Source organism: Rhineura floridana, chromosome 1, assembly GCF_030035675.1.
Source record: "Rhineura floridana isolate rRhiFlo1 chromosome 1, rRhiFlo1.hap2, whole genome shotgun sequence".
In the NCBI taxonomy this organism is placed as follows: Eukaryota; Metazoa; Chordata; class Lepidosauria; order Squamata; family Rhineuridae; genus Rhineura; species Rhineura floridana.
This window is the reverse complement of record NC_084480.1, coordinates 239,502,391-239,527,162: the sequence shown is the minus strand read 5'-3', so window position 1 is coordinate 239,527,162 and position 24,772 is coordinate 239,502,391. Positions and strand designations below refer to the sequence as shown.

At 41.7% G+C, this 24,772-nt stretch overlaps 1 protein-coding gene across 12 annotated transcripts in view; it reads left to right on the top strand.

The window, feature by feature from the left end:
- PTPRM (protein tyrosine phosphatase receptor type M) overlaps positions 1 to 24,772 on the top strand; it is an 838,757-nt gene that overhangs the window by 792,461 nt on the left and 21,524 nt on the right. For all 12 annotated transcript variants that reach the window (XM_061595686.1, XM_061595700.1, XM_061595730.1 and 9 more), the window contains 6 exons: positions 8,934 to 9,050; positions 9,378 to 9,532; positions 11,854 to 11,989; positions 17,643 to 17,792; positions 18,324 to 18,497; positions 21,095 to 21,226. In XM_061595686.1, coding sequence (XP_061451670.1) covers positions 8,934 to 9,050; positions 9,378 to 9,532; positions 11,854 to 11,989; positions 17,643 to 17,792; positions 18,324 to 18,497; positions 21,095 to 21,226 — 864 coding nt within the window. The remainder of the gene's footprint in view (positions 1 to 8,933; positions 9,051 to 9,377; positions 9,533 to 11,853; positions 11,990 to 17,642; positions 17,793 to 18,323; positions 18,498 to 21,094; positions 21,227 to 24,772) is intronic.

Below are 24,772 nucleotides of genomic sequence, written 5' to 3'. Positions count from 1 at the left end.
CATCTCACAAGGACTGGGAAGAATGTGTTTGGCCACAGCATGGAGAAGTTCATCAGGAGGGCTTTAAACTGAATCCTAAAGGGGAGGGAGACATAAACTTGGTGGTAACGACGGATGAAGGCTTGTGCACAGTAACGGGAACAGAGAGATCGGCTCTAATAGGGACCAGTGACAGTCCTCAGAAAAATGTAGTAAGGAAGCCAAGCCATAAATCACATAGTCTTTGATGCCTGTATACTAACGCGCAGAGCATGGGAAACAAGCAGGATAAACTTGAACTCTTAATACAGGAGGGCAATTACGACTTGATAGGTATAACTGAAACTTGGTGGGATGACTCCCATGACTGGAATACAGCAATTGAAGGATATAACTTGTTCAAAAAGAACAGAAGGAATAAAAAGGGAGGTGGAGTCGCACTATATGTTACAAATATATATCCCTGCACAGAAATACAGGAAGATGAGCTTTGTAGTTCCACCGAGAGTATCTGGATTAAAATTAATGGGGCAAGTAATAAAAGGAATGTGGTGCTTGGAGTCTATTACCAACCACATAATCAAGGAGAAGACGACAATGTAACTTTTGAAAAGCAAATTGCCAATGTTTCGAGGAGGCATGATGTAGTAGTAATGGGGGACATCAATTATCCTGATATCTGTTGTGAGAGAAATTCTGCCAAACACGCCCCCTCCAGGAAATTTCTGACTTGTGTTGGAGATAACTTTCTCCTACAGAATGTGGAGGAAGCAACCAGACGTTCAGCTATCCTGGACATGATGCTAACCAATAGAGATGATTTGGTGGATGAAGTGGCAGTTACGGGAATTCTGGGGGAAAGTGACCACACCATCCTTGAATTCTTGATTTTAACACAAGCAAAAGCTGAGAGTAGCCATATGCGCACCCTGGACTTCAGGAAAGGTGATTTTAATAAACTCATAACAATTGTAAGAACGGTTTCATGGCAAGCGACCCTAATGAGAAAAGGAGTCCAAGATGGGTGGGAGTATCTAAAAAAGGAAACTCTAAAAGTGCAATGGCAAGCAATTCCAACAAGGAAAAAAGAGGGGAAACAACAGAAGGAGCCAGTGTGGCTTCACAAAAAGTTTAGAGAGGACCTGAAAACGAAAAAGGACACATACAGGAAGTGGAAAGAAGGCCAGGCCACAAAGGAAGAGTACAGGCAGGTATCACGGAATTGCAGGGATGGTGTCAGGAAGGCTAAAGCTGAGAGTGAGCTGAGGTTAGCGAGGGATGCTAAAAGCAACAAAAAAAGCTTTCTTCAGGTATGTCCATAGTAAAAGACAAGAAAAAAGGATCTGTGACCCCCCTGGGAAACATGAAGTGGAAGGGGCAGGATTGGAGGTTGAGATTGATAGACAAATGGTCAAGGAATACCTAATCACTTTGAACGAGTTCAAATTTCCAGGGGCCGATAAACTGCATCCTAGAGTATTGAAGGAACTGGCTGAAGAACTCTTAGAACTGCTGTCTATTATCTTTGCAAAATCATGGAGGACTGGTGAAGTACCGGATGACTGGAGGAGAACTAATGTTGTCCCTATGTTCAAAAAAGGCAAAAAGGAGGAACCAGGGAACTACAGACCAGTCAGCCTAACATCAATCCCTGGAAAAACTCTGGAGCAGATTATAAAGCAGTCAATCTGTAAGCACCTTGAAAACAATGTAGTGATTACTAAGAGCTAACATGGATTTATGAAGAACAAATCCTGCCAACTAATCTTATCTCATTTTTTGACCGGGTAACCTCCCTTATAGACTGTGGGAATGCTGTGGACATACTGTACTTTAACTTCAGCAAAGCTTTTGACAAAGTGCCCCATGATACTCAAAGCATGCTTATCAATGGTTCCTTCTCAAACTGGGCAGAAGTAACGAGTGGGGTACCATAGGGCTCGGTCCTGGGCCCAGTGCTCTTCAACATTTTTATTAACGACTTGGATGAGGAGGTACAGAGCATGCTTATCAATTTTGCAGATGATACAAAATTGAGGGGCGTAGCTAATACCGTGGAAGATAGAAACAAAATTCAAAGGGACCTTGATAGGCTGGAGCATTGGGCTGAAAACAACAGAATGAAATTCAACAGGGATAAATGCAAAGTTCTACACTCAGGAAAAAGAAACCAAATGCACAGTTATAAGATAGGGGATACTTGGCTCAGCAATACGACATGTGAGAAGGATCTTGGAATTGTCAATGATCACAAGCTGAATATGAGCCAACAGTGTGATGTGGCTGCAAAAAAGGCAAATGCTATATTAGGCTGCATTAACAGAAGTATAGTTTCCAAATCGCATGAAGTATTAGTTCCCCTCTATTCAGCACTGGTTAGGCCTCATCTTGAATACTGCGTCCAGTTTTGGTCTCCACAGTTCAAGAAGGATGCAGACAAACTGGAACAGGTTCAGAGGAGGGCAACAAGGATGATCAGGGGACTGGAAACCAAGCCCTATGAGGAGAGACTGAAAGAACTGGGCATGTTTAGCCTGGAGAAGAGAAGACTGAGGGGAGATATGATAGCACTCTTCAGGTACATGAAAGGTTGTCACATAGAGGAGGGACGGGATCTCTTCTCAATCGTCCCAGAGTGCAGGACACGGAATAATGGGCTCAAGTTGCAGGAAGCCAGATTTCGACTGGACATCAGGAAAAACTTCCTAACTGTTAGAGCATACGACAATGGAATCAATTACCTAGAGAGGTAGTGGGCTCTCCGACACTGGAGGCATTCAAGAGGCAGCTGGACAGCCATCTGTTTGGGAATGCTTTGATTTGGATTCCTGCATTGCGCAGGGGGTTGGACTTGATGGCCTTATAGGCCCCTTCCAACTCTACTATTCTATGATTCTATGAAAATACAATATATATTTAATAAAACAAGCAATTAAAATACAATTAAAAATCACACAGCATCTAGCACAGTCCAATTCAACAAAAGACAGAACAGTCATTATGTGGTCCACTAAAGCCCTCAGCAATTTTCAAGTGGTCTGGGGGGGGCAGTTTGGGAACCACTGCAATAAGGGATACAAAGGCACATCAGATAACATGATCTTGACTTTTAAGGAGTTGGGGAAAAATACTCCTAGCCACTACCATACATATGGATTCTAGGAATCCTGAAATTAAGCTGCAGACCTGAACACCCAAGAAAAAAAGAATGTCCCTACCTCTGTCCTTCCTCCTTAGGTCACAGAGACTGGTGATCATTTCAATCTTGTCTGGATTCAGTTTCGGTCAGCTTTACTAACATCTAGTTGTCAACCACAACCAAATTCAGAAGCCTATGACAAAATAATCTGCGTTAAATTAATACAAGAAGTGCAGCTTATTGAGGAGGCTTTCCCAGTGAAAAACAGGAGAGACCAGATGGACATTTTAGTGAGCCCTCAGGAGAAGGTCTCTAGAAGATAAATCATCACTCATCACCACCTTCTGGACCTTTCCTCCTCTTGTCCTTCCGCAGCATATGTGATACATTCTATATAAGTCTTCACCAAGTGGGTACCCTCCATTGTTTTGTTAATTTTTTATTTATTTATTGCACTTGTATACCGCCCCATAGCCGAAGCTCTCTGGGCGGTTTACAGCAATCAAAAACATTAAAACAAATATACAATTTAAAAACATATTTTAAAAACAATTTTAAACACAATATCTGGACTACAGCTCCCATTAGCCCCATCCAGCACAGCCATGCTGGCTAGGACTGATGAAAGTTATTATAGTCCAAAATATCTGGTGGGCACTAGGTTGGCTATAACTTTTTAATATTGGTATTACTTAATTTATATACTGTTTAACCTGCAGATGGCTTCTAAGTAGTTTGTAGAACATAAAAACCAATTGCAGAACATTGTTAAAATACAGAATAATTAAAAATGCACTATAATTAAAATATACAATAAAACATTCCCATTAAAACTACCATGATGAAAATATGCACTAAAACAATCCTATTAAAATAATGCAGCAATTAAAACAGGAGACTTGGATCAAGAGAATGCCTCTAAATAGGTGCATCTTCAAAACCCATCAGAATGCCAATATATTTGAGCTGGGAGCACATTTCACAACACCGGTATCACCAGTGAATAAGCTCACCTTCACGGCACCATTATGAGAGCAGTGTTCACTTATTTGAACCTTTAACATGATTTGTGCCACATCACAACTATTTTACTCAACCTTGCATGAAATCTTTAAAAAATAATTCACAATATATGGCAAAATGTTTCAGTGTATGTGGAGCGTTCTTGCTCAACATAGTCCATTCCATCCCTGCACCACACTCATTCCTTTGAGAATTTACTTTAGTAAAAGTCCTTTAAGGATTTACTTTAACATTAAAAAGTGAATTTTGAAATATTTCTTTCAGTTTAATTTACACAGATATAGCTCCTAAGCTCATTCCTAAACTAACACCAGATCTGACTCTTATAGCCATAAATATGTGCATTAAGCAACATTAATGGCAAAATATTCTATACATACTAATGTGGAGTTCTACATAGCTTAGACCACCTGTACATATAAATTAGTATTGACGTGAAGTTGTTTTTCATCACTTTGAGGGAGCACAGTGAAAACAATGTTTACTGACACTTACTTATCTGGATCTGTGAAAGGTGTGCATAAAATTTACATAGAAAAACAGACAGGTATGGGTACAAAACAAAATAAAATAAAACAAGGCATGGTGTACCTTTAACACACACACACAGCCAAACAAGTGGGGTCATTTTGATAGATGTGCTAGACTACCAGGTTTGGATGTGAGAGTCTTAATTTCAAGTAGCCATAACGTTTTCTGAATGGCATTGAACATGTCCTGTCAGCTGAACCTTCATAGAATCATTGAATAGTACAGTTGAAGGGGGCCTAGAAGGCCATCAGGTCCAACCCCCTACTCAATGCAGGAATCCAAGTTAAAACATACCTGACAGGTGGCTGTCCAGCTGCCTCTTGAATGTCTCCAGTGTTGGAGAGCCCACTACCTTCCTAGGTAATTAGTTCCATTGTCATACCCCTATAACAGGAAGTTTTTCCTGATGTTCAGCCAAACTCTGGCTTCCTGTAACTTGAGCCCATTATTCCGTGTCCTGCACTCTGGGATGATTGAAAAGAGATCCTGGCCCTCCTCTGTGTGATAACCTTTCAAGTACTTAAAGAGTGCTCCCCTCAGTCTTCTCTTCTCAAGTCTAAACATGCCCAGTTCTTTCAGTCTCTCCTCATAGGGCTTTGTTTCCAGTTCCCTGAGCATCCTTGTTCCCCTCCTCTGGACCTGTTCCAATTTGTCTGCATCCTTCTTAAAGTGTGGTGTCCAGAACTGTACAGTACTCAAAGTGAGACCTACCAATGCCAAAAAGTGGGAAACTAGTACTTCATTTGATTTGGATACTATAATTCTGTTAATGCAGTAAATAGCATTTGCCTTTTTTGCAGCCATATTGCTCTGTTGGCTCATATTCAGCTTGTGTTCACCAACAATTCCAAGATCCTTCTCGCATATAGTAATGCTGAGCCAAGTATCCCCCATCTTCTTCTTCTTATTATTATTATTATCATCATCCCACCCTTCCTCTCTGTAGGAGCCCATAACTGTAGGCTTATAACTGCATTTGGGCTTATAACTGTGCATTTGGGTTCTTTTTCCTAGGTATAGAACTTTGCATTTATTGCTGTTAAAATTCATTATGTTGTTTTCACTGCAATGCTTCAACTTACCAATATCACTTTGAATTTTGTTTCTGTCTTCCAGGGTATTAGCTATCCCTTCCAATTTTGTATCATCTGCAGCTTTGATAAGCATTCCCTGCACCTCCTCATCCAAGTCATTAATTTAAGAAGTTGAAGAGCACTGGGCTTAGGACTGAGCCTTGCAGGAGCCTGCTTATTACCTCTCCCTAGTTTGCGAAGGAACCTTTGATAAGCACTCTTTGAGCACAATTCTGTAGCCAGCTGTGGATCCACCTTATAGTTGTTCCATCCAGCCCCACATTTAGAAAGCTTGCTAATCAGAATATCATGTGGCACTTTGTCAAAAGCTGTGCTGAAGTTAAGATACATTATATCCATAGCATTTCCCCCAGTCTACCAGGAAGGTTACTGATCACAAAGTGAGATAAGATTAGTCTGGCAGAATTTGTTCTTGACAAGTCCATGTTGGATTTGTCACGGTATTGTTTTCACTGCATTGTTTTCAAGGTGCTTACAGACTGGTCGCTTTATAATCTGCTCCAGAATTTTCCTAGGGATTGATGTCACAGTAACTGGTCTGTAGTTCCCTCCTTTTTACCCTTTTTGAAGATAGGGACAACATTAGCCCTCCTCCAGTCATCCATCCTCCATGATTTCGCAAAGAGAATAGACAGTGGTTCTGAGAGTTCTTCAGTATCCTTGAGTGCCCCGACTACTTTCTGCTATATAAATGAATTCTTGCCATTCGTTTCAATAAAGAAAGGTAAAGCACAGGTGCACTTGGGGACACTGTTGTAATGAGTACAAAACGGCCTTTCATTCATGACACAGGATGGCCTGGCATTTAGTGATAGGGATCTCACTGTGGGCTGTATCATGCTTTTGCATGCAGTGCACAGAAATACTCTATGCTCCTCGAAATATTCAAACTTTTGCTACACACACAGTTGCCTCATGATGATGATGCTTTTCTAATTATATTATAAAGGATGTTTTGCCTTTCAGAAGTGTAAGCAATTAAGAAAGGAGAGGTTGTTCCCTCCTGCCTTTCTCTTACTTATCTTCTGCTGGACAGATGCTGGATATCCTGTAGATTCAAACTTACAAATCCTACAATATGTGGCCAGAAAAACATGGTGTCTGTGCACACCCTATGTCTGCAAAGCATTTGAAGAAATTGCTTTTTAAAAAGGAACATATTAGTAAGCCGAGTGTCTAGACTATGCTGCTGTACGTTTCTTTTCTGAGCCAAACAATTCAGTCAAATCTATTTTTTTAATTGTTTATCCAGCTAAACTGAGCACTATGGAATATGGCAAGTGCCCATCTCAAAAGGAATTGAGCTAAAGTTAGAACCTGATCTTGATCCCGTGGTGCAGCTGTTTCCTTTTTCATATGTGCCTTGTATACATTGGTGTGGATCAGGTGCTACCTATGGAAAAGACAAAAACAGCAGGCAGAAAGAGGAAATGAGGGTCATAAAATGGGCTTTGATGGTTTGTTCCCAACTGGGGATCATGGGAAGTTCTGTTTCTTCTGAACAATGTACAGAAAAAAACATTCTCGGCAGGAGGGGGGGAATTGCTATTACAAATAGCTGCCCAACAACGGAGACAAGTGCTGTGAGCCTTTAAGTCAGGGATTTAAGCAATGCTATTGGTCTGGATTATCAAGCAGAACAGACAGACAGACAAACAGTGAGCTTTCAAGTGTGTTTCTAGATGGATTCTATTTCCCTGACTGCAGGTTTTGTGATTTTTTTTTCCACAGAGAGTTTTAGGAATTGTTACAGAACTGGCAGCAAAACGCTAGACAGACAAAATGAACTGCATGTTGTGCTTATTAAAGTTTTCAGTACTTTGCATCTGGTGTTCATATGTATTTTCTAGCTCGGTTGGAAGTGACACTAAGCATCCAGCAATATATACACAGAATGTTGTACGTTGCCTTGGGAGCCTCTATAAAATACTACAGATTGTGGGCTCTGACCTGTCAGTCCTGTCACAGTGCCTATGCATGGAATTCCACTTGAGTCAATAGAGCCATGTTTCCGTAACAACAAACATGAGACAGCGAAAACACAAGTGCATACAATGGAGAGTTGATGCACAACTTCCGTATCCCATCCAACCCTTCATCTCCACAACACAAGTCAGATGCATGGCACATGGGTGGAGCAATGGATTGGGATTCTGGAGGTGCCTGTTCCCTGCAGTGCTACCTCATGCTGCCTGTGCAAACACCTGTGCACTTGCATTGGCAGGGGGAGAGGGAAGGCAGTGCTCTGTTGAGCTCAGTGATGTTCTTCCATGCACAGCTGCTGAGCCCATGTTGAAGTGAGTGATTTGAACTCTACCATTTTAGAAAAAACAACCCACTGAACTTTTAAATTTAAATCTATGTAGAGTTTTCATTTTTAAAAGGTGTGTATTTACAAACATACATGTGTGTGTGTACACGTGTGTAATTTCTTTTAGGCTCAAGAAGGAAGGAGTTCATTGCCCCCCTTTTGCCTATGTTATCCTTGGCTGGGGATAAGCTATTTGAGCCAACTTGCCATGCTTTCCACTAGGGGTCTAATGAGTCATTCCTTCTCACTGGGCATCAGGTTCAGGTCCAGAAATAGAACTTTGTCATACAAATCTCACTACCATATATGTTGAGTTTTATCCATTCTATATTATGTTTTACCCATACAGGATCCCCCCCCCTTTTTGCAAGGTTTTCAGAGCAGTTAGTGTCTCAGGAAATATGTTTTTTTTCTTTCTTCCATCAAATGAAATTATGTAGCAATGTGCTTTTTCATAAAGGAGTGAGATGCTTTGAAGACAAATAACCAACTTCAGGCGGCTGTGAAGGTTTAAATGTTGCTTTGTTGCTTTGCCCTCTGGATATTCCCTCAACAGAGGGGAAAACAGGAAATGAATGGTTATTTTAACTGAGCAGTTTATGACATAAATACTAACATGATTCATACAATTCCCCCTTTTGAACTGAATACTGTTTCCACCTTTAATTCGTAGAACTATACTTTGAACAAGTAAATGTGTGTTCTTTAAAACTAATGACCCATTTATTTGTGTAAGCAGTGTGACTGGTTTATGTGCAGTTAGATTGTATATCACACATCATTGCAAAAGTGCTAAGGAATCCTTCAGATTGAAGGATATGAACCTTAATATATATATTTTTTGTATTTTTAAAAGGTCAAATGCTGTAAATACTGGGCAGATGACACTGAGATATATAAAGACATTAAAGTTACTCTAATAGAAACAGAGCTCCTGGCAGAATATGTGATTCGAACATTTGCAGTAGAAAAGGTTAGTGTTTAAAGATACAGTTTTTCGTATGTTTCTAGTCATGTCTGTGTTAAAGTTACTGCATTTTTCAGTTAAACCATTTTCCAAACTCCTTTATGGGTAGTACTCCACTGCCCCCTATTGGTGAGGTCAGGTTTTTCCCTATTTAAACAGCAAGAATCTTTCCTCCTTTCCAGTGGCTTATGAAATTGAAGCAGGGAGGCGACTTTAAATAGTTACTATATTTTAAGGAGTGCCACATTGAGCAATGTATACTTCAGTTTTCTTTTAAAATTCTAATTGCAACTTTTCCCTTTCTTCTCTTTTTATTCAACGATGGATGGCCAGAGAGGTGCCCACGAGATCAGAGAAATTAGACAATTCCACTTCACAGGTTGGCCAGATCATGGCGTACCTTACCATGCTACAGGTCTTCTAGGATTTGTCCGGCAAGTCAAATCCAAAAGCCCACCCAATGCAGGTCCACTGGTTGTACACTGCAGGTTAGTTGAATGAAAAGGTCTGGGAAGCCTGGTTGAGAAGGTCACTGTCTAATTTTATCAATTTTCAATTGAACACACACTGGGCCTAGTTGTGTGTGGTCAACATTAACTCGAATGTCACTTTTTTCAATCACTGTTGATGACAACCTACAGTTTGTGGACAGGTTACAATGAGCTATAACATTCTTAGTAACAAATCATTATCCTCAAATGTGAAAAATGTGGGCCATGTTACTGGGGAAAAAAACCTAATGAAGGCCCATTCAAATGTTACACAACCCATGTAGAAGCTTCTGAAAATAAGACATGATGGCAATCCACACCATTCTTGAGTTCAGGAATTTGGTGGGTAACCTGCTCTGGGAGGAATGGCATGCTCCCTGAAAGAACAGGTTCGTAGTCTGACAGTCCTCCTGGATTCCAATCTCAAGTGGCCTCCGTGGCTAGGAGTGCTTGTGCCCAGCTTAGTCTGATTTGCGAGCTGCAACCATTCCTGGACAGGGTTACCCTAGCCTCAGTAATCCATGCTCTAGCCACCTCCCATCTGGACTACTGCAATTATATAAGGATAGAATGCACTCAGCTTCCATACTTAAGACAAGCTGCCCAAACCATAATAAAACACCTTTGGGGTGCAAGGGAACCTTGCCGCCTTCACCTTGGTCTTTGGGCAGGTTACCCTTTGTCACATCCCTGTAAATACCCTTAAAGCACTCCTGTTTCTGCATCTGTTAGTTATTGAATTAAGGCAGATTCATAAATAATGAATCATTGCTATATATTAGATAAGAAGTAGTGACTTCTATGGAAAAACCACTACCGATAAAGGAACAAAGAATGCTTTATGTTTGTTCAGCTTTTCTTTTTAGTGTGGGGTGTCTGATGGAGAATTTGTGTAGTTGTAAAATCTGCTTTTAAGAAAAACCCTGTTGGAGCAGACTGATGGGACCATGTGTCACTAGAAAGCTACCAGGCCCAATTCAAAGTGTTAGTACTAGTATTCTAAGCCCTAAACGGCTTGGGTCCCAAGTATCTAAAAGATCAGCTCCCCCAGTATTAACCATCAGGCCTTAGAGTTGTCAGGGAAGGCCTGTTGGTGGTGCCGCTGCTGGTGCCGCTGCTGAGTGCTGCCTGTCTGGTGCTGCCCCATGAAAGGGCCTTCTTGGTAGTGGCTCCCCACTTATGGAATGACCTCCCTAGTGAGGCGTACCTGTCTCCCTCATTAACATTGAGGTGGAATTTTAAACCATTCTTCTTCACCCAGGAATTCCATAGCTGATAGATATTGTTCTTGGGAATCTTGAAATAATTTAGCTGTGAGGATATTTGTTTTTAAATGTTTTTCGTAATTGTTTGTATTTTTTGCTGTTTTTTTGTATTTTTTTGCTTCCTTAGACTCCTTTGACAGGAAGGGTAGGATAAAAGTTTAATAAATAATCATGTTTGGGTGAAGTTAATTCCTGACAAAATGTACGAGTCTTCAGAAAGAGGGGAAACCTGGCTGCTTTCCTGTTCAATTAATTTTTAGATATTAGTAGAAAGTATTAGGCTGCAATCTCTTTAAAGTTTCCTTTTGTCAGCAGCAGGTGCAAAGCAGTCTGTCTTGTGAGGGAGGGTTTGTAGTGGTGGAGTGGAACGGGGTAGGAATCTCTTGTCAGGCGGAGGTAAGGATGTGTTCTTTAGATGAAGCACTGGTGAGAGCCACTTAGCCTTGGGAGCAGTTTTGTTTCTGTGCTGCTGTTGGCACACAGCTCTGTAGTTTGGTAAGCGTCTGGGATGAGGTGGGCAAACAAACCATGGTTAATTAACCCTGCTGGGTTTGCATGTAATGATGAGCCATAGTTCGAACAAGCCAAGATTCATACGTCAGCCACAAACTATGGCTGACAGTTGTGGCTTGTTGAGAACAAACAAGGCATGGTCAAGCTAAACAAACTTAAGTGTGAACCAGACCAATGAATCTGGGGATACTTTTTCCCCAGGGAATGGGAGGTCTTAAATACTTTTCAAACACATTGCTTAGCTATGCAAACATGAGAGTGAAAAAAATTATTTTCAAGTAAAAGCTGAGGTTCTCAGATGTCTAGTAAGTACTTTCTGGGTCTCCTTTTGCCCAGTCCTATAGTAGAACTTCTTACACAGTAGTAAAGTACTACTGAAATGCTAACCCACAGTATAAAACTCAGAATGTGTCTTTTTCTGTAGGTGGAACTTTCATGATCTTCATCAGGCATGCCACTCAAGAAAGACATGCTCTCAGATTCAACCTCTAGCATTTTCTGAACTTCTAACTAGTGCTAATTGTGCTTTTATATTTACAGTGCTGGTGCTGGCAGAACTGGATGCTTCATTGTGATTGACATTATGCTAGATATGGCAGAAAGGGAAGGTGTTGTAGACATATACAACTGTGTCAGAGAGCTTCGGTCTCGAAGAGTTAACATGGTGCAAACTGAGGTATTCCAGTCATCCTTTCCTGCTACATTTTTCTACCAGAAGTTGGAATTTAAATTCATTTAGGTAATATGCCCAATGGAGTCTGGTGGCTCCAATGTCAGCAAGGCAGTAAATCTGCTCCGGGTTTTAGTCCAAATATTCAAGGAGATGTCCAAGTTGCTTTCACCTTGGACAGCTTCTTAAGAATTTGGACTAAAACCCAGAGCAGATTCACTGCCCCACTGACATAGCAGTCACCAGCCTCCACTGGATATGTCCTATTGCTGCTTCATGATTTAGCATCACCTATGTGCATCACGTAGAGATTTATCCATCCAGAAGTCTTATGATCTATATTAGATTGACACACAGTAGTATCATCGCAAATTCAGAAGTGCAGGGTCTCTTCATGATAGTCACAGCCATGCCCCCTCCCCCCTTTTTTTGCTGCTGGGTTGAGGATAAAATCCTTGTTAATGCCTTCTCCCACAACAACAGACGTCCCTAGGAGACCCTAGGTCCCAAGCATGAAAGGGGAGCTAGCTACTGAAAAGAGTCTTCTCAGTGGCTGACTCACCTCCTTTCACTCTGATTGTCTCCAATCAGGAGAAAAGGACAAGGAGGCGTGTTCGAAGACTCTTATCAGGGGCTAACACACTTCCCTTTCATGCTGATTGGCTCATACGGTGCTGGAACCATTGGGACCCTGCTCCCCAAAATGTAAGGGGTCTAAGACTACCACCTCCCATGAAACTGGATGACTACACCCCTGTTGACACAGCAGAGTTGGACTGAGGGGTCACAGACTGACAACAAGATGAGGCTTGGTGGTTTAGGAACGATTTTGCAGTACAAGTAATTCCTGAGGAAACACTTAAACATTACTCAGTAGAGAGGGCTCTACTGTTCCAGACATAGAACATAACAAGAGTCCAGCTAAATCATATCAAAAGGCTTGTCTAGTCCACCAACCTGGTTCCCACACTGACCAGCCAGATATCTATGGGAACCTTCGGTGCAGCACATAGAATCATAGAATAGTAGAGTTGGAAGGGGCCTATAAGGCCATCAAGTCCAACCCCCTGCTCAGTGCAGGAATCCAAACCAAAGCATTCCTGACAGATGGCTGTCCAGCTGCCTCTTGAATGCCTCCAGTGTCGGAGAGCCCACTACCTCTCTAGGTAATTGATTCCATTGTCGTATGCTCTAACAGTTAGGAAGTTTTTCCTGATGTCCAGTCGAAATCTGGCTTCCTGCAACTTGAGCCCATTATTCCGTGTCCTGCACTCTGGGACGATCGAGAAGAGATCCCGTCCCTCCTCTATGTGACAACCTTTCATGTACCTGAAGAGTGCTATCATATCTCCCCTCAGTCTTCTCTTCTCCAGGCTAAACATGCCCAGTTCTTTCAGTCTCTCCTCATAGGGCTTGGTTTCCAGTCCCCTGATCATCCTTGTTGCCCTCCTCTGAACCTGTTCCAGTTTGTCTGCATCCTTCTTGAACTGCGGAGACCAAAACTGGACGCAGTATTCAAGATGAGGCCTAACCAGTGCTGAATAGAGGGGAACTAATACTTCATGCGATTTGGAAACTATACTTCTGTTAATGCAGCCTAATATAGCATTTGCCTTTTTTGCAGCCACATCGCACTGTTGGCTCATATTCAGCTTGTGATCATTGACAATTCCAAGATCCTTTTCACATGTCGTATTGCTGAGCCAAGTATCCCCCATCTTATAACTGTGCATTTGGTTTCTTTTTCCTGTGTGTAGAACTTTGCATTTATCCCTGTTGAATTTCATTCTGTTGTTTTCAGCCCAATGCTCCAGCCTATCAAGGTCCCTTTGAATTTTGTTTCTATCTTCCACGGTATTAGCTACGCCCCTCAATTTTGTATCATCTGCAAAATTGATAAGCATGGTCTGTACCTCCTCATCCAAGTCGTTAATAAAAATGTTGAAGAGCACTGGGCCCAGGACCGAGCCCTATGGTACCCCACTCGTTACTTCTGCCCAGTTTGAGAAGGAACCATTGATAAGCATGCTTTGAGTATGATTCTGGAGCCAACTGTGGATCCACCTGATAGTTGTTCCATCCAGCCCACATTTAGCTAATCAGAATATCATGGGGCACTTTGTCAAAAGCTTTGCTGAAGTTAAAGTACAGTATGTCCACAGCATTCCCACAGTCTATAAAGGGAGGTTACCCGGTCAAAAAATGAGATAAGATTAGTTGGCAGGATTTGTTCTTCATAAATCCATGTTAGCTCTTAGTAATCACTGCATTGTTTTCAAGGTGCTTACAGATTGACTGCTTTATAATCTGCTCCAGAGTTTTTCCAGGGATTGATGTTAGGCTGACTGGTCTGTAGTTCCCCGGTTCCTCCTTTTTGCCTTTTTTGAACATAGGGACAACATTAGTTCTCCTCCAGTCATCTGGCACTTCACCAGTCCTCCATGATTTTGCAAAGATAATAGACAGCGGTTCTGAGAGTTCTTCAGCCAGTTCCTTCAATACTCTAGGATGCAGTTTATCGGCCCCTGGAAATTTGAACTCGTTCAAAGTGATTAGGTATTCCTTGACCATTTGTCTATCAATCTCAAGCTCCAATCCTGCCCCTTCTACTTCATGTTTCCCGGGAGGGTCACAGATCCTTTTTGGGGAGAAGTCTGAGCCAAAGTAGGAATTGAGGACTTCTGCCTTTTCTTTGTCATCTGTTATCATTTTGCCATCCTCATTGAGTAGCTGTGCCACTGTTTCTTTTCTCTGTCTTTTACTATGGACATACCTGAAGAAGCTTTTTTGTTGCTTTTAGCATTCCTCACTAGCCTCAGCTCATTCTCAGCTTTAGCCTTCCTGACACCATCCCAGCAATTCCGTGATACCTGCCTGTACTCTTCCTTTGTGGCCTGGCCTTCTTTCCACTTCCTGTATGTGTCCTTTTTTGTTTTCAGGTCGTCTCTAAACTTTTTGTGAAGCCACATTGGCTTCTTCTGTTGTTTTCCCCCTTTTTTTCCTTGTTGGAATTGCTTGCCATTGCACTTTTAGAATTTCCTTTTTTAGAAAGACATGAAGGTTCATGGAGAATGGTGGTGGACCAAAGGCACATATGTTTGTGTAAGGAGGAAAGAGCAAAAAGGCGACCAAGAGGAAATTAAACGTAGTTGGGACTGGGAGCAGCAAGGTAGAAAAATATCTGTGCTTCATGGAGAGTGTGATTCCTTCTACAGATAGTAGTCACTCTGCCCCCTTGAACATTGGATACAGTAATCATTACTACTGCCATCTTCTCTGGATTCCCCTTCAGTTTGTTAGTCATCATCCAGATCATAATGGCATTGAGGCATAGGCGTAGTTGTCACTGAGGTGGTATGCCTGTGTCTGGACTCTGCTACTTCAAGTGGGGACTCACATGATTGAATGCTCCTCCATACAAAAACTTTCCTCCTCACAGAAATCTAGAGTTCAGAGGGAAGGGCTGTAAACTAGCCTTTTCCCTGAAACACTAGTTTTCTATGTACAGGAAAGTTTTTGTGTGGAGGAGCATTCAATCATGAAGTATTCTAAAGTCCACATATATAATCTGAACTGTTAGAACCCAGACAATAGAACTAAGCCATACTCAAGGAATTCACTGTAGTTCCTGGGTGAGATGTAAAAAAAAATAGTAAATGAACTCTGGATATAATTAATATATTGATGACTCTGCATGCCAAAATGAGGGAAAGCCAGTGAAGTTACAGCAGCCCGCATGTTAAATTACAATAAATATATAATACTGTAGTATTATACCATGATAAGTAATACTATTGGTTTTCCAAGAGCAAGTGCAAAGCTGAATGCAGAATTTGGATATTTCTTTTTTCAGTTAAAGACTCATTTTCATAGACATTATTACTATTATCAGTGTGTTGTAGTGGTTAGAGTGTTGGACTAGGGCCCGGGAGACCAGGGTTCAAATCCCCATAGCCCTGAAATTCACTGGGTGACCTTGGGCCTGTCACCGTCTCCTAGCCTAACCTACCTCATAGGGTTGTGTGAGGATAAAATGGGAAGGGGAGAACTATATATGCCACTATGAGCTCCTTAGAGAACGGACCATTGGTCTCATCTGAAAGGTGGTTTTCCCAGGTATCATGCCATCACGTGGGTTATAGTGCAATCTAGCATCCGAAGGCAAGAATGCACAGGAGTCAAGACCCAGGCTGCTTCTTCAAGTCCCACTGCAGTTCATTTGAGACAAGGCTGAAGTGAGACATCTGGAAGGCAGTCATAAACAGAACAGGCAGAATCACAAAGAAAAGACAACTACACAAACAAAGGAGCAGCCAGAACACATACACAAAGGTCTTGACTCATTAACACATTATAACTTAGTGAAATTGAAGTAACCTTACCACTAAAAATGTATATGAGAAGATTACAGTGTAATATACCCAGGCAGCCTCCATCAGGGAGGGCCGTGATGGCATGATATCTGGGAAAACCACCTGTCAGGTGAGACCAGTGGTCCGTTTTCCCCAGGTAGCATGCCATCAATGTGGGATGTACCAAAGCAGCCCTAGTAGGGAGGGACTACTCACTGCCTAAACCTGTGAAACAACCTGTTGCAGAACACATCTCCCGAAAGAAGCATCAGCAGATGCATAGTGGTCTATCTTATAGCGCCTGATGAATGAGTTTGGAGTAGACCATTCCGCTGCCCTGCAAATATCTGCAAGAGGTGCATTTGTTGCAAACGCAGCTGTGATAGCTGCAGATCTGGTAGAAAGTGCCATGATATTGAGAGGCACTGGAAGCTTGACTCGTAGGCCAGGGCTAAGCAGGCATGCAACCAACAAGATAAGGTGAATTTTGCCACTTTCTTCCCCGGAGTTCTAGGGTGAAAAGATACAAATAAGGATTCAGTTAGCCGTATGTCTTCAGTACAGCAAAGGTAAACCTTGAGGGCTCTGCAGACATCTAGAGAGTGCCAGGCTTTCTCGAGCGGGTGAACAGGATTAGGACAAAAGGATGGGAGTACAATGTCCTGGTTACAGTGAAACGCAGAGGGATAGTCTCAAAAACCTCTGGAGCCACAACCATGAGCCCAACGAGGTAGGACTCCCTGTGTTAGGGAGGTGTGAAGGGCAAAAGCTGAAGCTGCGGGGCCACAGCCGCGAGCCCAGCAGTGGATGTGGAGAGGAGGAGAGGAAGGCAAATAATGAAGCTGCAGGGCCGCAGCCATGAGCCCTGCAATGGAGGTGGAGAGATCTGGGCAAAAACTGAAGCTATGGGGCGCAGCTGCAAGCCCTGCGATGCAAGTGGAGAGCTGGAAATTTGCTACTGGCACTAGGATCAGCAGGACCCAGTGGATCAGCAGGACCCAGTGGAAGAAAGGGGACCCCTACACAACCGCAAAAGGCCACACTCTCACGCAAGTCCTCTCACAACACTCTCCCCACACAGAGAAAAACTCACTACACTAAAACAGGAAGAACAGCCTCGGAGAAAGACAAGAATGAACTGGAATGGGACTGGAAGGAGCAACCTGGGTCTTGATTCCTGTGCATTCTTGCCTTCAGACGCTAGATGGTGCTATAACCCACATGAGGGCATTCTACTTGGGAGAAAAGGTGAGATATAAATGTAATAATAAATAAAATAAATATTAAGTATCTCTTTACTTCTCCAGGAACAATATGTATTCATACATGATGCAATATTGGAAGCCTGTCTGTGTGGAGATACCTCTGTTCCTGCCTCACAAGTTAGATCTGTGTATTATGAAATGAACAAACTGGATCCTCAGACCAATTCAAGCCAGATCAAAGAAGAATTTAGGGTAAGTCATGGACCAGCAATACGTTTTTAAAAGCACAATAGTGCCTTTATTCCTAAGTGGGTTTTTTTTTTCAATTGGGCATCCCGAATTTTTCCATTATTCTCTGAAGAACAGACTATCTTTGAAAATTAATGCTTAGACTAGTGGTGCAACAAACCTCCATGGCACAGAGTGGTAAGTGGCAGTAACACAGCCGAAGCTCTGCTCACGGCTGGAGTTTGATTCCAACGGAAGGAGGAAGTTGAATCTCCGGTAAAAGGGGTCGAGGTCCACTCAGCCTTCCATCCATCCGTGATCAGTAAAATGAGTACCCAGCATATGCTGGGCGGTAAAGAAAGGCCGGGGAAGGAACTGGCAATCCCACCTCATATATACGGTCTGCCTAGTAAACGTCGCAAGACGTCACCCTAAGAGTCGGAAACGACTCGCACTATAAGTGCAGGGACACCTTTACCTTTAGTAATCCTATTCTGAAGCCACCTTCATTGCCAAGCAACTCTTCTCATATTGTTTTCTTTTCGTCTTTGGTAGACTCTTAACATGGTAACTCCAACTCTGCGTGTGGAAGACTGCAGTATAGCACTTTTACCACGGAATCATGAGAAGAATCGGTGCATGGATGTGCTTCCTCCAGACAGATGCCTGCCTTTCCTCATCACAATAGATGGTGAAAGCAGTAATTACATTAATGCTGCACTGATGGATGTAAGTTTCTGCCCTGATGTTAATAGTCTGGAAAATACAAGAAAGCGAAGTCACCACCGAGGGGATGAAATTTTTCTAATTTGCTTCTGAAAAATGACTCCCCTCCAAAAATCTTTAAACTCTCAGATATGTTTAAGATCTTACATATGTTTTATCATAGCCAAAGCCTGAAAGTTTTATTCAGAGAACTGGAAATTGGAGAGGGGGCATATTAACAAATAAAATCTGCCTAGATGTCTTATCCAGCAGTTGAATATTAACTATAACAGTAACGCCTAACAGGGAAAGAGTTATTCAGTATGTCACTAACATACTTCAATAGAATTAACTCCCAGGTAATTGTGTAAAGGATGCACCTAAGACAACTAAACAGCATAATAAGCTTTGCAGCAGTATTTTAGTTTCCTCTCCTTCTAATTTTCATAGCAATTAACAAAGAAACATAATAGTTACCTGCCAGCATAGATAGTACACAAGCCATTACATCAGTCACTCTATTCATTTCTGCCTGAATGAACATTTCCTAAAGATTATTCTTCCTCTTCCCCCCTCCTCCTTCCCCGCTTCAGTTAAATGCAGCCATGGAAGTTTTAATAGCACTAATAGGGTATCAGTAGAAGGATACTTAAACATGTTTTACACTCTCTAGAGATTTCTAGAGTATCGCTGACATTTTAGAGCAACAGTAATTAAGGCTGTCACATATGCCAAGAAAGCAGACTTTGGAAAAGAATGAAGACGTTTTAAATAACCTTCCATAAAAACGATCCTTTAAAAAGTAATAAAAGTGGTGTGCATTTATATAATGTTCTCTAAACATTACCCTGATTATGGAAAGTTTGTGCATAGATAGGGTGTTGTCGTTACCACGCATTGATTGGTGCTGTCAACATATAGCTAATGATTGGTGGGTGGCAGTAGAGTTGGCAGAGATGCTGGGGGAGTGGTTGTGGTGTTGCTAGATTTGCCCTTGTTTTCTGCAGCTGTTTTTGTACTTCTGGCTTTGCAGCTGGTTGGATTTGTAAATATATTGTTCTGGTATTAGCCCTAACAAAACAGTGGTCATTTTAACTGGACCTCGGATAGCCTTGGAGCTGGGATTTGCCACATAATACACAGCTAAACTGTTAGTTCTTTCCAACTTACAGTATGGGTAGATGAGATTCTGCCTAAGCCCCTGCTCAATCCATTTTTTGCCCCTTGGATTGGTAGCGCTCAGTCAGTGTACAGGTTTAGCAGTGATAGGTACTGCTGGTGCAATGATAAGCACTACATCAGCAAAGATTCTCTACACCAATGTGTCTTCAGGCGCCACTGGTGTGGGGGGATCTTTAAAAAATGCTTGTCCCGTCCAGCAGGGATAAGAATAGTCAAGATCCATTCAACGACTGCTGTTCCTTCTCTAAAGTCTAGAAAGTCAACAGATTTCACGAGTAAATTTCTGCTAATAAACACGTCTGCACATCTTCCATCCTTGTCCACACCTTAATTTTGGGCACATCTAATACAAATTTGAAGCACATGACTATAGTTTGGAACTATAGTTTGTTAAGGGTGCTGGGAATTTGTAGCTCTGCGAGGGAGAAATCACAATTCCCATGATTCTTTTGGGGAAGTTGTTCCACCCATAGTCCCTCACTTCTGCTAGCAGACACAGGTTTGTATTTACTCTTCACACTACCAAGTATAGCAATTCCATTCAGGGATTCCCTTCTATTTCCCTTAGCAATATGGCTGTATTACTCGGGTATAAAGGCAAGCCTCCACTCCCCTGTGACACTTTGTCTCTTCAAAGCTAAAGCTCACAGGTATGCGTTTGGCCCCTGTGACCTGACACTAAACTCTCCTTCACGGTTTTGCTGCCACCACAGATATTAAATATCTGACTCAGCCTCTAGCATAGCCAATGAAGAGGCATTTATGTGAAAACAAAACAATATTTATTTTATAACAGTTGTATTTGAAAAGAAGCAAGTTCCCTTGTTGTTCATAAGAATGTGGTTTCATAAATTGTCTCAAGGTCTTAAACCTAAGTTATTGTATGTTCTTTAAACACTTTAAAGCACTGCCTGGCTTGCTCCTCTAATTTTCCTATACTAGCTTCCCCCTCTCACCTACTAATCCAAAAATAATAACACTGACCCTACACTCTCTAACACTAAACAGTCCTTCCAACTATCCCCTCCAGCTGCCAAAACAGCCACACACTCAGATATAAACCTCTCTCTCTCTCGCTCTCAGTCACTCAGCCAATAACTATCCAGCACACTTCAACATTCAACTCACTCATTCCCCCCTCACCGCACTCACCACTTACCTTTAATATAACCCACTTATCATAAACATTATAATACATAAGCAAGAAACATTTCATAAAAGGGTGAACATCAGAGAAGTCGTGCTTTAAATGTGTCTTGGATGTGCTTTGAATGTATGGTGTGGATCTGTCCTGTCTCTTCTGTGAAGCTATTCGGTACTGCTGTCATCTATGAATGCCCTGCGGCTTGAGTGCCCTTTGTTGCAGCTGATACTTTCTTATTAAAACTTTAATCCTGACAGTTTTGCTCAATAGAATTATCTTTCTTCTTGTTTTACAGAGTTATAAACAGCCTTCAGCTTTTATAGTTACACAGCATCCTTTACCAAATACTGTCAAAGATTTCTGGAGACTGGTTCTAGACTACCATTGCACATCAATAGTTATGCTAAACGATGTAGATCCAGCACAAGTAAGTCACAGAAATGACTTGAATGATACTGAGCGTTATAGTGCAATATTAAACACTAACTGAAGCACTAATTCAACTAATAGGCAAAAAATCTTGCAGTTTAAGAATGTACCTATAGCCAACAGATATTTCTATCAAACTTTAAAAAGCAGGGAAATTGGGCAGCTATAGTGAATGCACCAGGGGAGCAGGAGACCTGACTTCCTCTCTGAGATATTGTACTGCCCTACAAATGTGTAAAAATACAAACACAATTTGGGTTGGTCTTTCACAGTCCAATCCGCTTCCTGTATAGCTTGGAAGAATTTGGTATGGGAAGGAGGAGAGAGGGAAGAGAGGAGCAGAAGGAGGGGGAGGGGGAAGGAAGGGATTGGAAGGAGAGGGGGAGGGGTGAAGGAACAGGGAGGTAAGGGGCAAAGGGGAGGTGATAGGAGGGAGGAGGAGGGGAGGGCAGGTTTGATCATTTGCATGCTTATTGAGTTCAATGGGATTTACTCATGTACAATCATGCTTAGGATAGGTAAAACTGACCGAGGGGGAGGGTGGAGGGGAGGGAAAGGAGGGGATTGGATGGGGGAGGGGAAAGGAGGGATGAAGGAAGGGGAAGGGAAGGCAAGAGGGAGGGGATAGAAGGGAGGAGGAGGGGAGGGCAGGTTTGATCATATGCATGCTTTTTGAGTTATGTGGGATTTACTCTTGTGCAATCATGCTTAAGATAGGTGAAACTGACCTGGGGAAGGGGGAGGGAGGGGAGGGGAGGGAGGAAGGGGAGGGGGAGGGGAGGAGATTAGATGGATGGGCACTGGGCAGAGGGGAAGCCCCTTTCCTTTCCAAAGGAAAACATTGTGAACAGTATCATTCTTTTTCAGGGTTTCCCCCTCCTTTTTATTCTACAGCAGCCATCCAAATTTAAACCAAAGCTGTCCCTGGCCACACCCACACCAAACCTTTATTTCACTTTAGGCAGTCATGGCTTCTCTCAAAGTATCCTGGGAAATGTAGTTAGTGAAGGGTGCTGAGAGTTACTAGGAGATGCCCTGTTCCCCTCACAGAGCTTCGATCAGAGTGGCTGACTGTTAAACTACTCTGACCACTAGAGCTCTGTCAGGGGAATAAGAGTCTCCTCTTATCATCCTACACAAACTACACTTCCCAAGATTCTTTGGGAGGAGCCATGACTGTCTAAAGTGAAATAAAGGTCTGGTGTGGGTGTGGCCCACTTATTAGACAAGCCCAGCAGCTGTGAGTCTGGCTTTTAGAACACTGACAGTTGGTTCTTACTGAGCATGCCCGGCCTTATCATTGAGTTCAATGCTAAATTTCTTAAATTAATTAAAAATCAGCCAGGCATTTTTTTTTTTTTACTTTTAAACTGCAGACAATGAAGGTCAGAGTATGGGGCAAGGTCGGTAATAGGATTACAGGTACTCTGTGAGCATGGCTGATTTTAATTAATTTCAACAAATTATGAGAACTCTGACAGAAAAAAGTCCAAAAGGGGTCTGGTTTTTCTCTCTCTCTTTTTACACTTTGAACCCTCGATTCTCTCTGACTGTTTTGTGTATAGCGATAAAAATTTAGAGGGTTGTTAAGCAAGCGTTTTGAGTGCAGGACTATAAGTTTTGTAAGGTTTTGTTTTGAAATGAGCTTATGGGAAGCATCAGAATGGCATGGGGGAGTATTTTCAATGTAACATTGCGGAATGCAAAAAATCCATGCTGACTATAGGATACAGCCACTCTTGTGGCTGTATTATAAACACGCATGAAAGTAATTTTTCATTAAACATTGTGTAGTTTACGTTTAAGCACTCTTAAGATTGATATATAGCTTGGAGATGGGAAGAATGGATAAATAAATAGAATTGTTCCTAATGTCTTAACATAATTCAGACTTCATCCCAGTAGAACCCATGGCAATATAAAGCTTTAAGAACAGATTGTCCATTTGAAAAATAAATAGAAAATTGCAGCTATAAGCACAGAAACTGATTTAAAAGAGATTGGCATTTAGCCAAGTATTTTTCTTGTTGTTGCTTTTAATGCTGCTATGACAAATTTGCAAAAGTCATAATAATTAGCATATTCTCACTGTATTCTACATTTTGTAAAGACTCTTGCTGTGAAAAACTTGATGCTCAAACCCAGCTCTGCTGGTCCCCATAATTTTAACAAATATTGTACATTTTTGAAGCCAAGAATGCTTCAGGCCGTATGCCATAGAAAATTATTGTTGGAAATGTAGCTGAGACTGTTATTGATTATCCATTCCCATTCTTCCACTGACCACTAACAATACCAGTTGAATAGCTTTTGTTGTAATTCCTATTATGTGGCTGTTCCATTTGCAATACTGGATGGAAAATAAATGTAAGAATTTTAATTTAAGTACTGAAAACTGTTAATTTGTTCAGTGCAGTAACTGTCAATAGACCACTTATTCAGAAGTCCAGAAGACATAAATAGATAATCAATTTTAGGTGTTTTAACCATATTTTATTTATTATATTTGTATCCTGCCTTTTTTTCAAGGAACCTGGTGTGTTCTACATAGGAATTTGTCCCTGGTATTCTTGCAACAATCCCAGGCTATGTATGGTCTGAAGGCACATAAGGCCAGCCCCTGCTGCTGAAGCTAAGCAGGGTCAGGTCTGGTCAGTGCCTGGATGGAGACCCCCTGGGAACCATATGTAAGCCGCCTTGGGTTTCTATCATGAAAAGAAAGGTGGGGTATAAATGTAATAAATAAATAAATAACTGGGAGGAAGGGCATTATATAAGTTTAATAAAAAATAAATAGACTGAAAAATAGAAACTGATGCACTTGACACAAAATCTCAGCTTTGTTAAGGGGAAATTTGAACCTAGGTTGAACAGATCCATTGTTCACCGCACTGCACAAATGAGCTCAACTACTATTCATCAGGAGTTGAAGTGCAACTCGTTGTGGTTGATACTTTCTTTCTGAAAAAATGAGGATTGTTTAGTGTCATTTTTTTTAATAGGAAGAAGAGTCCTTAACTGTGCATTTCCATGGGAACATTTTTCCTGGGGATACAGTGCATCTGTTTGAGGATGTGCACTACATTAGGCACTTTTAGTCTATCACTATTTTCAGATGAGATTCAGTCACATACTGACAAACTCAGGTTGTGCAATTAAAAGTTTATAATAATAATAATTTAATTTGTGGGTCGCCTATCTGGCCAATGGCCACTCTAGGCGACGTACAATTTAACAACAATACATTACATCATAATAAAATACATCATAAAATACAATATAACAATAAAACAATAAAACAGTTCCAGTACAGAGTAGTAGGCTATTGGTCGTAAAAATTTAACCCTCCCCGTAAGTCCCAAAGGCCTGTCTGAAGAGCCAGGTCTTCAAAGCTTGGCGGAATACATTCAGGGAAGGGGCATGTCGAAGGTCATACGGGAGGGAGTTCCAGAGAGTGGGGGCCGCCACTGAAAATGCCCTCTCTCTTGTCCCCGCCAACCTAGCTGTTTTAGTTGGCGGGATTGAGAGAAGGTCCTGTGTGGCT